Raw genomic sequence first — 12,504 nt, 5'->3', positions numbered from 1 at the left:
CTGGGGGCGGGGCCCGGAGACGCAGACTTAGGCCTGGGGGCGGGGCTCCGAGCTGGGGGCGGGGCCCGGAGACGCAGACTTAGGCCTGGGGGCGGGGCCCGGAGACGCAGACTTAGGCCTGGGGGCGGGGCTCCGAGGGGACTGAGACGGGCAGGGGCGGAGTCAGGCCTAGAGGCGGCGGGGCTCCGACGGGACTGCGCTGGCGGGGAGCTGGGCGGTCCCTGCGGGGCGGGCGGGGCCCGAGCGGCGCTCTGTGTGGCCGCGGCCATGAAGCCGCAGCCGCCGGGCTAGGCCCCGGGCGGCTCTAGCCCAGGGCGGCCCGTGGAGGGCCGGGCCCGGCCCCGGCTCCGGTTCCCGGGCCGGCGGGCGGCTGCTCACCATGCCGGGCAAGCACCAGCACTTCCAGGAACCGGAGGTCGGCTGCTGCGGGAAATACTTCCTGTTTGGCTTCAACATTGTCTTCTGGGTGAGCGCGGGGTGGGTTCCGGGCCCCGTGCTGGGGTGGTGGGAAAGGAGGTTCAGTCCCCTACTTGGGGGGCGGGGGGGCGGACCGCTTCCTGCCTTAAGGGCTGGGACCGTCACACAACCTCCCTTCTTCCCACGCCCACTCCCAGGACCACTCCGGGGAACTACCCGGGAGGCCCGGATTGCTGGAGGCGGGTCCCAGGCGCCGCGGGGTAGGGTATGGAGGTGGAGTCTCCCGGTAGCTTCCCAGGCCCCGGCAGAAAAAGGGGAGGTGTTTCCCTGAAGGTCCCGGGGACCTGCCTCCTGTCCAGCTCCTTTGCTACTCTGGAATGCGGGGTGTGGGGTGTTCGCTGAGCTCCACCCTGTGAGTCCACAGGGATGAGTGTCTCCGTGAGGGGAAGGGCTGGATCCCCTCGTCCAGCCTTAAGCTCCAGCAAGGCGGGTGGGAGGGGGGCGGGTAGGTCAACCTGCCCCATGCAGCTTGCAGGCTAGGAGCGCCAATAGCTCTAGTCCTCTGCTAGGGGCAGGGTATCTCCCCCTATTGAGGCGTCCTGAGCTGGCCCTGGGAAACAGAATTCAACATTCCACAGCTCACAGAACCGAGGCCTCCGGGAGGTGCTGCCCCTGCCAGAGAAGGGAGCTGCTAGTGCCTCTCCTAGGGTGGCATCTGTGCCACTGGGCTCTGCCAAGTCATCTTTCTCTTCTTCCTCGCCGGTCCCATCTCTCCAAGACTGCTTGCTGCCTCTGCAGTCTCTGTTCCTGCTGTCTTCGTCGAAGTACTAGGCCCGTTCAGTTTTGTTCAACAGGACTCTGGCGCTGCTCTCTACCTATGTACTGCCCATGCAGTCATCCGTGTGTGGTGAGCCTTTTGGCTCCAGTAATGCTCAGCTCCCAAGGGTGTGGGCAATGTGCTGAGAGTACTGATGGGGATGTTTGGAGGTCTGGGTGCAGCAAGCCTACTTCTCTCTGGGCAAGTCACTTCTCTTTGGGCCTCAGCTTCCCTTCCTGGGAGGGGTGATCATGAAGCCCGCCCCTCAGGGTTGTTAGGCAGATTAAATGAATTCTGATTTGTAGTCACACAGCTACTTTGTTATTTATTATCGACATTTTATAGATGAAGGAAGAGGCACAGAGAGGTTCAGTCATTTAACCTAGAGTCACGTGGCCAGTAAGTGCAGAGCCACGGTACCTACCAGTGGGCAGTGGGTGGAGGTGAGGCAGGGCATTTGAGCAAGTCCCTGGATGCCAAGGGGGACAGGCAAGAGAAACTCAGGATTGTTCCAGGCACACCCTCTGTTGCAGGGGAGTGGGGGTAGGGAACCAGAGTGGGAAAGGCCCCAGGGCTGGGGCAGTGAGTTTTATGTTGAGAGCAGTATAAAGCAGTGAGGGCTTCAGTCCTGGATGATGGGTCTGTTCTGGCTTTTGTATGGAGGCAGATCTGTCTGCCTGCGTGGGAAGTGTGAGTGAGGAGGGGCAGAAGGCTTGGAAGTAGGGAGACCAAGGAGGAGGATTGGGGCAAAACTGAGGGAGGGGATGGGAAGTGAGGAAGGCTCCAGGGGAAGTTAGGAGGCTGAACTGGCAGGACCAGGCCACTTAGTGGGCCACAGGAGGGTTTCAGGCTTGGGTTTATGTGGCCAGGAAGAGGTGCCTATCAAACAGGCCCAGAGACTTCTGTTTGTTTTAATGGAAAGTGGACGCTGGTGTTACCCTACTGAGAAGCTACCATCAACTAATACAGTCTAGACTCCTCCAGTGGTGCCCAGCACCCTCTAGGGTCTGGCCCTGCTGCCTGTCAGTTTGTCCCTTATACCACCAAACTGGATCTTACCTCTGGGCTTCTGCCAGCCCCTCCACCTGCAATTTTCTTCTCCTCACTATACTCTCTCATCATTCAGAGCCTAGCTAAAATGTCCCCATTTTCCCTGAGGAAAGCATGCCTCCACCACCCCCAGTCACTCCCTACTGCGTCGCTTTCTTTGGTTTTCTTTAAAGGATCTGTTGGTATCTGAAATGACCTTGTTTGCTCACTGTGGATTTCCCCCACTGACATGTAAACCCCTTGAGGGCAGAGAGCCCATTTGTCCTATTTGCTGATATATTCCCAGTGCACGGAACCTAGCCTAGGACATGGAGGCGTTTGTAGCAGGCAGGTGGACCTAGCAGTCTGGTGCCAGGGAGAGGTGTGGGTGGAGGTCCGGGAGATGCCAGCATATGATGGTGTGGAAATAAGTGTAGAGGAAGAAGGGCAGAAGGCAGAAGGTGGAACCTGGTTGTGTCGGTGGCCATGTACACAGGACAGCTGTGGGAGGGAGGGTGAGAAGGGGCGGTGGGAGGAATGGTGTTCAGTAAACCATGGAGAGGTTCAGAAAGGAGAAAGTCGTGGTCAGTCGCCTGTCTAAAAGCCTTGGGTGGATCAAGTAGGATGAGGCAGGAAAAGTGATGTTTGGTTTCATATCCCAGGTCCAGTGTGGGAGGAGGGAAGGAAAGACATTTTTAGAGAAGAGTACTGCAGTAGGAGGAGCCTGGGGCCAGAGAGAGGAAGGCGTTCAAAGTGGGTGGTCATGGTGGAATGGACTGGAATGGGAGTGAGGGGGAAGAGGAGGACCTTGTGAAAGCAGGTGGGTGGGGATGGTATGAAGAACTGGGGTCATGGCCTTGTGCTGGGGCAGGAGGGGCACTCTCCCTGTGAGATGGATATCCGGGGACCTGCCCAGGCTCAGGCATATGGCCTGGACAGCCAGGGCTCTTCCCAGTAAGTAACTGAAGCAGGATGGTGGGTGGTGCTTAGAAGGTCCAGGCATAACTGTGTGCCAGATGTTTTCAAGGGCATAGCCACCGGCTCAGACTGGAGTGTCTCAACTGGATCTGGCTCACTTCAGGATCCCTTGCCATTCGGGGGTCTTTGCTTGTGAGCTTTGAAAGTAGAGAACAGAGTGGGGCAGCCATCACAGAGTGCCAGAGTAAATGGGATGGCCAGATTGGGAAGGGGCAGAAAGGAGGCCAGGAGCCTGGAACCCAGAACAGGCTTGGTGGGAGGAGAGGCTCAGGAGCACATTGTCGTGGCTGCTGCTTGGCAGGAGTGTCCCAGCCACCCTCTGCTGCAGTTCTGACTTCCCTGAAGGGCGAGGATGGGTTCCATCCTCCAGGCTGTGTTTTGCAGGGGAGGAGCACTGAAATGTGTTCTGGGGAAGTTAGGAAGGACCCTGGACCCCATTTACAGCCCATCTCCCCGCTGGCTTCCTGAAGACCCTGACTACTAGAGGCGGAGGGGCTCTACTGGGGGTGGGGAAGGATGCTGACACTCCAACCCTTAGCTCTTTGTTGGTGCCTCTGCAGGTGCTGGGAGCCCTGTTCCTGGCCATTGGCCTCTGGGCCTGGGGTGAGAAGGTAAGGTGGTGGAGTCAGGGATGGGGCTGCCGTGGGTGGAGGTGGTGGGAGGATCGGCCTGGCCACTTGACTTTGCTCCCTTGGCACAGGGCGTTCTCTCCAACATCTCAGCGCTGACTGATCTGGGAGGCCTGGACCCCGTGTGGCTGTTTATAGTGGTTGGAGGTGTCATGTCAGTGCTGGGCTTTGCTGGGTGCATCGGCGCCCTCCGGGAGAACACCTTCCTGCTCAAGTTTGTGAGTACACCCCCACTTAGATCCATTGGGGACCCCAACCTCCTCCCACTGACTTCTTGAATATAGTTAGTACTTAATAATGGGTAGTTTTATTATTATGTTATTATAGCAATAATCATCAGAATTCTGTTATCTGTATTTATAGGATCCTTTCTGTTGTGACTGAAACCTAGGGGGCCAAGCATAAAAGGGTATTTGTGGGCTCGCTAGGGAAAGCCCAAGGATATGCTGGGTGCCAGTCCATTTGGATCTAGGGGCCACCACAGTGTCACTTTGCCTGGTTTCTCTGTTTCTCTGGTCTGTCCCTCCAGTTGGCTCTATTCCCCATGGGGTGGAAAGATGCCCACAAATGGGTGGAGACTACCTTCATGCTGCCCCTCCAGGAATTCATACTGGAGGCCGAGGCTCTTTCTTCCTAAGCAGTGGAGGACCAGTCCTTGAATTGTACCTCTCTGGTTCAGAGTGACTGTCTCTGGAACAATTTCTGTGGTCCTGGGAGAGGTAGCGCTCTGACGGGTGGGCTCCTGTCACTGGCGTAGGCCCAGTCTCTATCTGGGAATGGGAAAAGAGGTGGAGATGGCTCTCTGCGTGAGCTACAGGAGGTGAAGGAGGGTGGTTTCTCAAAGAAAACAGGGTGATTACCACAGGAAGCGGAATGGATGGGGAGGTAAGAACCGGGCTGTCCTTCGCCATCATAAAACAGTACTAATGGGAGAGAAGTGGGGACTCTTGGCTCTCTTGGGGGGAAGCTTTGCCCAGTGGCACCCCCAGGCCCTGCGTCTCTGACACCTACCGTCTGTATGCCCTCACCCCAGTTCTCAGTGTTCCTTGGCCTCATCTTCTTCCTGGAGCTGGCAACAGGGATCCTGGCCTTTGTATTCAAGGACTGGATTCGAGACCAGCTCAATTTCTTCATCAACAACAACGTCAAGGCCTATCGGGATGACATTGACCTCCAGAACCTCATTGACTTTGCTCAGGAATATGTGAGTCCCGCGCCAGCCCGGGCTACCTATACGTGAGGCGCCTGCTGGGCAGATGTGTGCGAGAGCAAGTTCCCTGTGTTCTGGAATCATTCCCCCACCCACACCCCAGGGAAAAGAGCCAGAAGGCCCCCTGTCTTAGGGGAAGCCAGCTTCTGTGATCCCCGTAGGTCCCCATTGTGCCTAGTTCTGCAGGGACACAGCGTTGGGGAGCAGAGGCCAAAGCCTCCAAACCTGGCAGCAACTCAACCAGGGTTTGCAACACACCTACAGGAGGACATTTGATATAAAAATACAGATTTCTCCTAATAAACCCTGGACCCATAGTATTAGCTGGGTTACATTGCTGCCATTCCCTTTGCTAGTATAGGAGCTCTCTGTTTGCCATCGTCTCTGCCACTCTATTTTATTATACCTGTCAGCCCTTTTCTCTCATTATGTTGTTTGGCCTCCGAACATATTAGAGTTTGAGACCTCTCCCCTCCCCAGAAGCTCTGCTCTGAAACTCCTCTCCCTGACTTGTGTGAAGAAGTAGTCAGTGAACAATGCAAGAGATCCCAGGCACCTCCTGCCTGCACCTCCTCCTCCGCTCACACCCACTTCTATGCCACCCACTCTGACTCTGTTCCCACTGGATCCAGAGATGAGCCAGATCTGGTCCCTGCTTTGAGGAGTTCTCAACTCAGGGCAGAAGCAGATGTATTGCCAGCAGTTAGGACATGATCTGTTTGTCATTCAACGCAGACTGGTACAGACTTATTATTGTGTGCCAGGCCCTGGGCCAGTTGCTGGGAGTTCAATGGTGAAAAAAGCTGGGACCAGTCCTCACGGGACGGCAATCTGGAGGTAGAGAGGGATGATGAGGAAGATGGACAAGTGTGTGTGTGTGTGTGTGTGTGCGCGCGTGTGTGTAAAAAATTAGAAATTGTGGTAAAAGCTGAAATGGGGAAGGGTGGAGAAGAGGAAGACCTTGTAGAAGAAGCAGGGTTGTGGAAAGAGGGGTGGATGTTCCCCGCAGGCGTAGCAGGTGCTGAGCAGAGCGAGAGGAGGCAGCAGAGGCCAGGCCATCACTGAGACCTATGCACACAGAGCTGTATGGCCATGCCTCCCTCCCCCGGCTCAGCCATGAGTGCCCACCTTGTGTCTGCACCCAGCTGGTCCCTGGAGGGCTGGCTTTCCTGCCACATGGGTTAAGGCCTGTGCTCCCGTCTCCCCCAGTTCATGAGCTTGCTTCACACTAGCTATTTCTGAGCCTAGGGAGGCAGCGCATGATGCTCTGGGTAGGGGTGACAGGGATCTGGGTGCTGCCAACAGCATTTTTGGAGTGTGATGGGATTGTGGTGAGGGTGACTGGATTGCCCTCCTGTTCCTGCAGAGAGGAAAAGAGAAAGTCTTCATAAAATCTTTGGGGCAAGTGTGGGGAAACCTGGCACAGACGTGGACTTAGTGGTGCCTCTCCTCACGGGGCTTGGCCTGACATCCACTTCTCTGGGCACCCCTTCCCAGTACTCCTCTGCTCCCCACAACCTGGGTGGGAGTGTAGTGCTGCCCTGATGGCTCTGGGCTTAGGTCCGGCCTTCCTGTTGGGAGAGGGTGGTGAGGAGGTGACCACCTGCCTGTCTGCCTCCAGACCCCCGCCTAACCCAGCCCTGCCCTGTCTCCTGCAGCCCAGGCCTGTCTCTCAACTGGATGGGGGCTTCTGGGGCAGGCCTGGCTCACCAGGGGCTCTCCTCTTGCCCCTCAGTGGTCTTGCTGCGGAGCCCGAGGGCCTAATGACTGGAACCTCAATATCTATTTCAACTGCACTGACTTGAACCCAAGCCGGGAGCGCTGCGGGGTGCCCTTCTCCTGCTGCGTCAGGGACCCTGCGGTGAGTGGGGCCTGGTGAGGGGGGAGCAAGGCCATTGCAGTGCACAGGCCAAGTGTGGGGGAAAATCTAGCACAGGACTTGCTGGGCTTGGCCCTGCTCTGGGGGCCTTCAAGGCAGTGGGGAGGTCATTTTACACAGGAGTCCTCCTACGAGGCTAAGGAGTTTGTGTCCCTGGGCAGCAGTGAGGCCTGCTGGGGTAGGGGCCATACCCCTTTAACAAAACCCGTCTCTGTAGTGAGCCAGCCGCCACACCTCTGGGCCACTATTCTGCAGTGGTAGGGCCTGGGGATTCTGACCCCTTTATGGCTTTCTTCAGAGCAGAAACTTCTCCCTGTGATATTCCATCCATCACAGTTTATCTGGGACATTTGAGGGCCAGGATTCTTCCCATTTGTGTAACACATGAGCAGGCAGGATTTGTAAACACGAGGCAGCTCGGGCTGGTGTTCGCAGCCGTCTGTCCTGGTGCCAGGGAAAGAGGTAGATGGGACTCAGTGAGCCTCATGTAGGAGTGGTGGCCTGTCAGAGTCCATGGTTCCATCTGCTTCCCCTGAGAACCAGAACTATTGCAGTGCTGGGTGCCTTGGGCCCCTTAGGATACCCCATCACCAAGTTGCTCATTGGCCTATTTTTCCTCAGGAAGATGTCCTCAACACCCAGTGTGGCTATGATGTCCGGCTCAGACTGGTGAGAGGGTTTGGGACAGAGTTGGGGGCACTGGGATGGGAAGAGCAGCCTTCCATAAGCTCCTCTGAAAGGCCTCAGAGATTCTGTGGGGAGGTGGTGCTGAGTCCTAGAAACCATCCAGGCACCTAGGGCTTGGTACTGCCATTCATGGGGCCAATGGACCTGTGGGCACGGACATGTGTGTGCTTGTTCATTCCAGTTCTTTGTCAAGCACCCACTGGCGCTCACACCTGGCATTGCCCTAGGCGCTAGGGATTCATGCTTCTGAGATAGGCAGACAAAGCCCTTGCTCTCAAGGAGCTCCTACTCCCGTAAAGGAAGAAAGACACGAAGCTCATGGATAAATACATATGAACAGTAATGTGACAGTTTGAACCAAGAGCTTGAAAGAAAATAAAGTAAGGGAAGTGATGAGATTGGGACTGGGTGGTCAGGCAAGGCCTTCTGAAGGAGGGGGTATCTGTTCTGAGACTCTGATGACCAGGAGCTGGTCATGATAGAGCTCTGTAGGCTCTGTGATAGAGCTCTATTTAGGCAGCACGTGCTAAGATGGCAGACCCTGGGGTGGGGATGAGCTTAGCAAACTGGACTGAGAAGAGGCCTGTGGGGGTGGGTGGGGCCAAGCCCTTTGCCTGTGTGTCCCCAGGAGCTGGAGCAACAGGGCTCCATCCACACGAAAGGCTGTGTGGGCCAGTTTGAGAAGTGGCTGCAGGAAAACCTGATCATCGTGGCTGGGGTCTTTGTGGGCATCGCTCTCCTCCAGGTACTGCCTTAGCACAGCATGCCCCCTACACCCCTGCCCTGCCAGCACATCTTCCCTCACTTTGCTTCTGTGTCTTACAGATCTTTGGTATCTGCCTGGCCCAGAATCTTGTGAGTGACATCAAGGCAGTGAAGGCCAACTGGTGAGGCTGCCACATTGGCCATGGCCACCTGCCTGGCCTACCCAGGGACCCCCTCTCCCGTGCCACTGTACCCGTGATGGGCAAGGCTGTGGGTGTTTCTGCTTAGACCTGAGCTCCCTATGGGGCTTGAGTGTGGGTGTGCTGTGTGCCCATGGAGAAATCTGTGTGCTGCTGCCTGTCCTGGAGCTATATGCAGGGAGCGGGTGTGTTTCTGTGAGTGTGCACAGGGAACCACTGTCTTGGCTGTTGTGGGTGGTGGGCTCTCCAGGGGCCTAGGAATGGCACAGCTAAGAGGGTATGTGTGGACCAGGTGGGGTGGTAGGGGGCTGCTGTGTCCCTGCTCAAGCTGGGACACACCTCTCTGTGCATGTGGCTGTTAGGGCAGGCTTGGGGCTTGCTGTTGCCTGGGACACAGCCTCATGCAGCTTCAGAGCTGTCTTCTCTACTAGCTATGACCTTGACCCTGCCAGAAGCCCCCTGTGGCCTCAGTGTCTCAGACTTGAAAATGGGTCCAAGAATTTTCTCTCCCTCGCTTGCCTCCCAGGATCAAACATGATGATGGCTACAAACTACTCAAATAAACAAAACCTTGAAAACCACTGGATTACGCCCACCATCTCAGAGGTTCTATCAGCTGCGGGGCCTCAGCATTGCTGTCCATTTGAGGCCCCAGCCTGGACCCACCCTGCCAACATGTTTTCTTGGCCTGGATAGTGTATACATTTGAGCCAACCTTTAAAACTTGGTATATTTCACGTAGAAGTCCAGATCCAGATCCCCAGCATCTTGTGAAGAATGGCCATGTGGCCACAGGGGCTGTTCAGTGTCATCATCTCCTGGGACATGTGCTTCCCGTTCTCTGAGAACCTGGCCCGTTCTGCTCACCTAAGTGCCCTGCCTGATCCTGTAGGCTGGGAGTCGGCTTCCTCCACCTCTGCAAAGTTCTTCCTGCAAATGCTGCAAGCCTAATGTGGGCCAGGCCAAGATCCAAGCATGGGAATGTGAAGAAGGGGGAGAGGCTGGAGCCTGCCTGGAAGAGGCCATAGCCTGGGAAGAGTCTGGTCCTCCTGGGGGCTGAGATGGGTGCCAGCATACTCAGGAGAATGGTTGAGGGGTGGGATGGAGGTCAGGAAGGATTTGGGAAGGAGGTAGCTGGAAGCCTGAGCTTGGCACCCTCAAGGATAGGGGGACCCAGATTTGGGGGCTGTTGATGGTTGACTCCAAGGCTCACTTGGAATCCAGTTCAAAATCTTCAGGATGGCCTGTAGAGTTGTCTCCTGGACACCAGAGGGCGCACCAGCACAGCATTACCTGGGTCTGGTTTTTTTCCTAGGGCAACTCCACGGGGTACAGCCCTGTGCTGGGTGAGTCCACCCTGCTTGCTAGTTCTTTGGGTTTCAAGGAATTTACAAACTTCTAAAGGGGAAGACTGGCTCAGATTTGGGAAGTCTGGCTGCTGTTCTCAGATCTGCACAAAGAGGTATATGTGGAGTGAGCATTTGTGGATGAAAGGAGAGGTTTGGGCTAAGTGCACAGCAGATCTCTAACTTAGATGCCCTCAGTGCTGGGTGGGTTATAAAAATAAAGTAGGCCTTTGAGTTGTGAGGCCTCTGCAGTGCAACTTTGATTTTTCCCACTATTACTGGAGATGGGACACAGAGTCATTGCTTTGTGATAAGAAATACTTGCATGATTGAGTCTGAGTCGCTAATGGCAACTGGCCTTGAGTGACAATAAGGTGTGGTGGGGATGGTGGCAAAGCACAGATTTCCACCTGAAACTGGCAGCTGTCATTCAGCTGTAGCTAATCGCTGTAAAGCGGGAACATAGAACATAGGTAGGTCTAATGCAAGAAATGTGGAGAGGACAAAAAAGCTAGATTTTTATGTGAAGTATTCTGATTTTTAAGTTGTTGGCAACTAATAAAAAAACATTTAAAACCCTGCTAGCCAAACAAAAGAGGTAGGGGCCCCTGTGCCATCATTATCTCTATGGGACAGTCACCCATGGGGGCCCTGGCGACTCTGCCATTCAGGAATGCTAGGAGCTCCTGCAGCTGGGCAGGGTGTGGGGCAGGTGCCCAGCATCATGGCTCCCAGACACAGGCTGGGTGGTGTCCTCGGGTCTCTGAAAGATAGGCTATGGCTGGTTTCTCCATGCTACAATAAATGCAGCTCACAATATTGTGCATGTGTCCTGTGGTTTCTGATTTTAAATGCTTTCACCTTTCATTTTCCCTCCCAAACCTCACAACACCTTGTGAGGTGGAGAGTATTTTCCCAATGAGGAAATGAGTTCGGGGGGAGTTGCCCACAGCCCACAGCTGAGAGGAGGCCCCCAGATCTGACCCCTCTTGGCATCTTGCACTGCACCAACCCTGCCCTTCTGCTGAATCAAGGTGAAACATGCACACTTGAAGTGCCAACTTACGAGGGGCAGTAAGCTGTCACAGCCCAAGTGTGAGTTGAGTTGAGTACCTGCTTAGGTGTGAGGATGTAGAGAAATGGTCCTGGCTCCAGTGCTGTACTCCTGTGCAGGAGATAAAAACAGGTAGGCACATCAACATTTGTGCTAGCAATATATGCTATGAAGAAAATAAGAGTGATGGCTGGACTGTGACAGTTGGGGTGCCTAGCAGGAGGGACTCCTTGATGGGGTGGTGGGAGAGGCTGCCATCTCTGGGAAGCTCCAGGGGAACAGTGTTCTCTAGATTTGGGTTCCAGTTGCCCTAGAGGCCCTCAGCTGGGATGGGTTTGGCATGAAGGAACCTAGGGTGCTGAAGAGGTGGGAGTAGGTGAGAGGCAGAGAGAAGAGGTAGAACCAGAATATATTTGAAAATGGGATTGATGAGATGGGGGTAGATATGACTAGTAGGAGTGGTTGTGACCCTGGCTGAGGACCCAGAATTCTCCAAAGCTCATTTCTTTTTTTTTTTTTAATTTTTTATTTATTTATGATAGTCACAGAGAGAGAGAGAGAGAGAGGCGCAGAGACAGGCAGAGGGAGAAGCAGGCTCCATGCACCGGGAGCCCGATGTGGGATTCGATCCGGGGTCTCCAGGATCGTGCCCTGGGCCAAAGGCAGGCGCCAAACCGCTGCGCCACCCAGGGATCCCCATTTCTATAGTATATCTATCTGTCCATCTTCCATTTACCCACTTACCCATCCACCCATGTACTCAGCCAGCCAGCCACCCATCCATCTATCTACCTACCTATCTGTCCATCTGTCTGTCCATCCATCGACTATCATCCATTCAGGTAGGCCCTGGCTAGAGGCTGAGGTTACTGAGGCAGCTCAAACTTGCCCTTGTCCTGGATCCCATAGTCTCTTGGTAGAGGCAGTTGGAACAGTTGCTAGTGGTGTATAATATGTACATGTGACAAGTACGTGGCATTTCATGCTCATTAGAGGCATTTCCTCTCCCCAAAGTGGAACCCAGAGCAGTTCTTTCCTTTGTGCTGAGGAGTCCTTACCCAGAAGGAGATCTCTCCAGATATGTAGAAAACACAGGGAAGCTTATAAGGCCACCCCTTGCCCATCCTTCTAGCTGGATCTCTGGACCTTGGGGACTGAGGTCATCCTCCCACCCTCTGTTTGGGAGGAGTGGTGCACTAGTGCACACTGGTGATGACGGAGGTGGTCATTGTCTGGCAGCCTGGGAGCCTCCCATAGTCCTGGACCTGCATTGTCTAATCAGAGGAGAGCTGCTGGCAGGCTCTGGCATCACCTTGGAGGGAGGGCGTCCCATCATCATCAGGCTACTCCAGATGGGGAACTGGAAAGGAATGTGAGATCCTGGGCTGGTGAGCCCCTGGATCTCCGGGTGAGGAGGTCAAATGGACTCCAGAGGCTGGGGTAGGGTTTCCTCTCAAAAGATGGCCAGTGAGGTTAAGGTGGTGCATTCTTTGGAGGGAACCATTCCCAGTGATCACCAGAGGGCACCAAAGCATAGCCCATGCAGGGTAGCC

General features: G+C 55.1%; 1 protein-coding gene across 5 annotated transcripts; it reads left to right on the top strand.

Annotated features, from left to right (window-relative positions):
- Window positions 1-226: 226 nt before the first annotated feature.
- TSPAN17 (tetraspanin 17) lies at window positions 227-10,719 on the top strand. 5 transcript variants are annotated; one of them, XM_049109112.1, is made up of 9 exons: window positions 234-466; window positions 3,802-3,852; window positions 3,942-4,088; window positions 4,904-5,074; window positions 6,816-6,941; window positions 7,581-7,628; window positions 8,275-8,391; window positions 8,472-8,534; window positions 9,110-10,719. In XM_049109112.1, the coding sequence occupies exons 1-9, from the start codon at window positions 380-382 to the stop codon at window positions 9,245-9,247; spliced, it is 948 nt and encodes a 315-aa protein (XP_048965069.1). In that variant the 5' UTR covers window positions 234-379; the 3' UTR covers window positions 9,248-10,719. The 5 variants fall into 5 exon arrangements, with proteins under 5 accessions (XP_025290120.1, XP_025290119.1, XP_048965069.1 ...); XM_025434332.3 differs by having other exon boundaries at window positions 237-466; window positions 8,472-8,533; window positions 9,078-10,719; XM_025434333.3 differs by lacking the exon at window positions 234-466 and adding an exon at window positions 1,280-1,324 and having other exon boundaries at window positions 8,472-8,533; window positions 9,078-10,719.
- The last annotated feature ends 1,785 nt before the right edge of the window (window positions 10,720-12,504 follow it).

The sequence above is a fragment of the Canis lupus genome, chromosome 4 (genome assembly GCF_003254725.2).
Source record: "Canis lupus dingo isolate Sandy chromosome 4, ASM325472v2, whole genome shotgun sequence".
Taxonomy (NCBI): domain Eukaryota; kingdom Metazoa; phylum Chordata; class Mammalia; order Carnivora; family Canidae; genus Canis; species Canis lupus.
This window is presented reverse-complemented; position numbering and strand designations above follow the sequence as displayed.

Coding starts and splice junctions, on each gene's coding strand:
- TSPAN17 (XM_049109112.1), top strand. CDS start 380: ATGCCGGGCAAGCACCAGCACTTCCAGGAACCGGAGGTCGGCTGCTGC. Junction 8,392..8,471: donor TGGGCATCGCTCTCCTCCAG/GTACTGCCTTAG, acceptor TGTGTCTTACAG/ATCTTTGGTATCTGCCTGGC. Junction 8,535..9,109: donor AGGCAGTGAAGGCCAACTGG/TGAGGCTGCCAC, acceptor ACAAACTACTCA/AATAAACAAAACCTTGAAAA.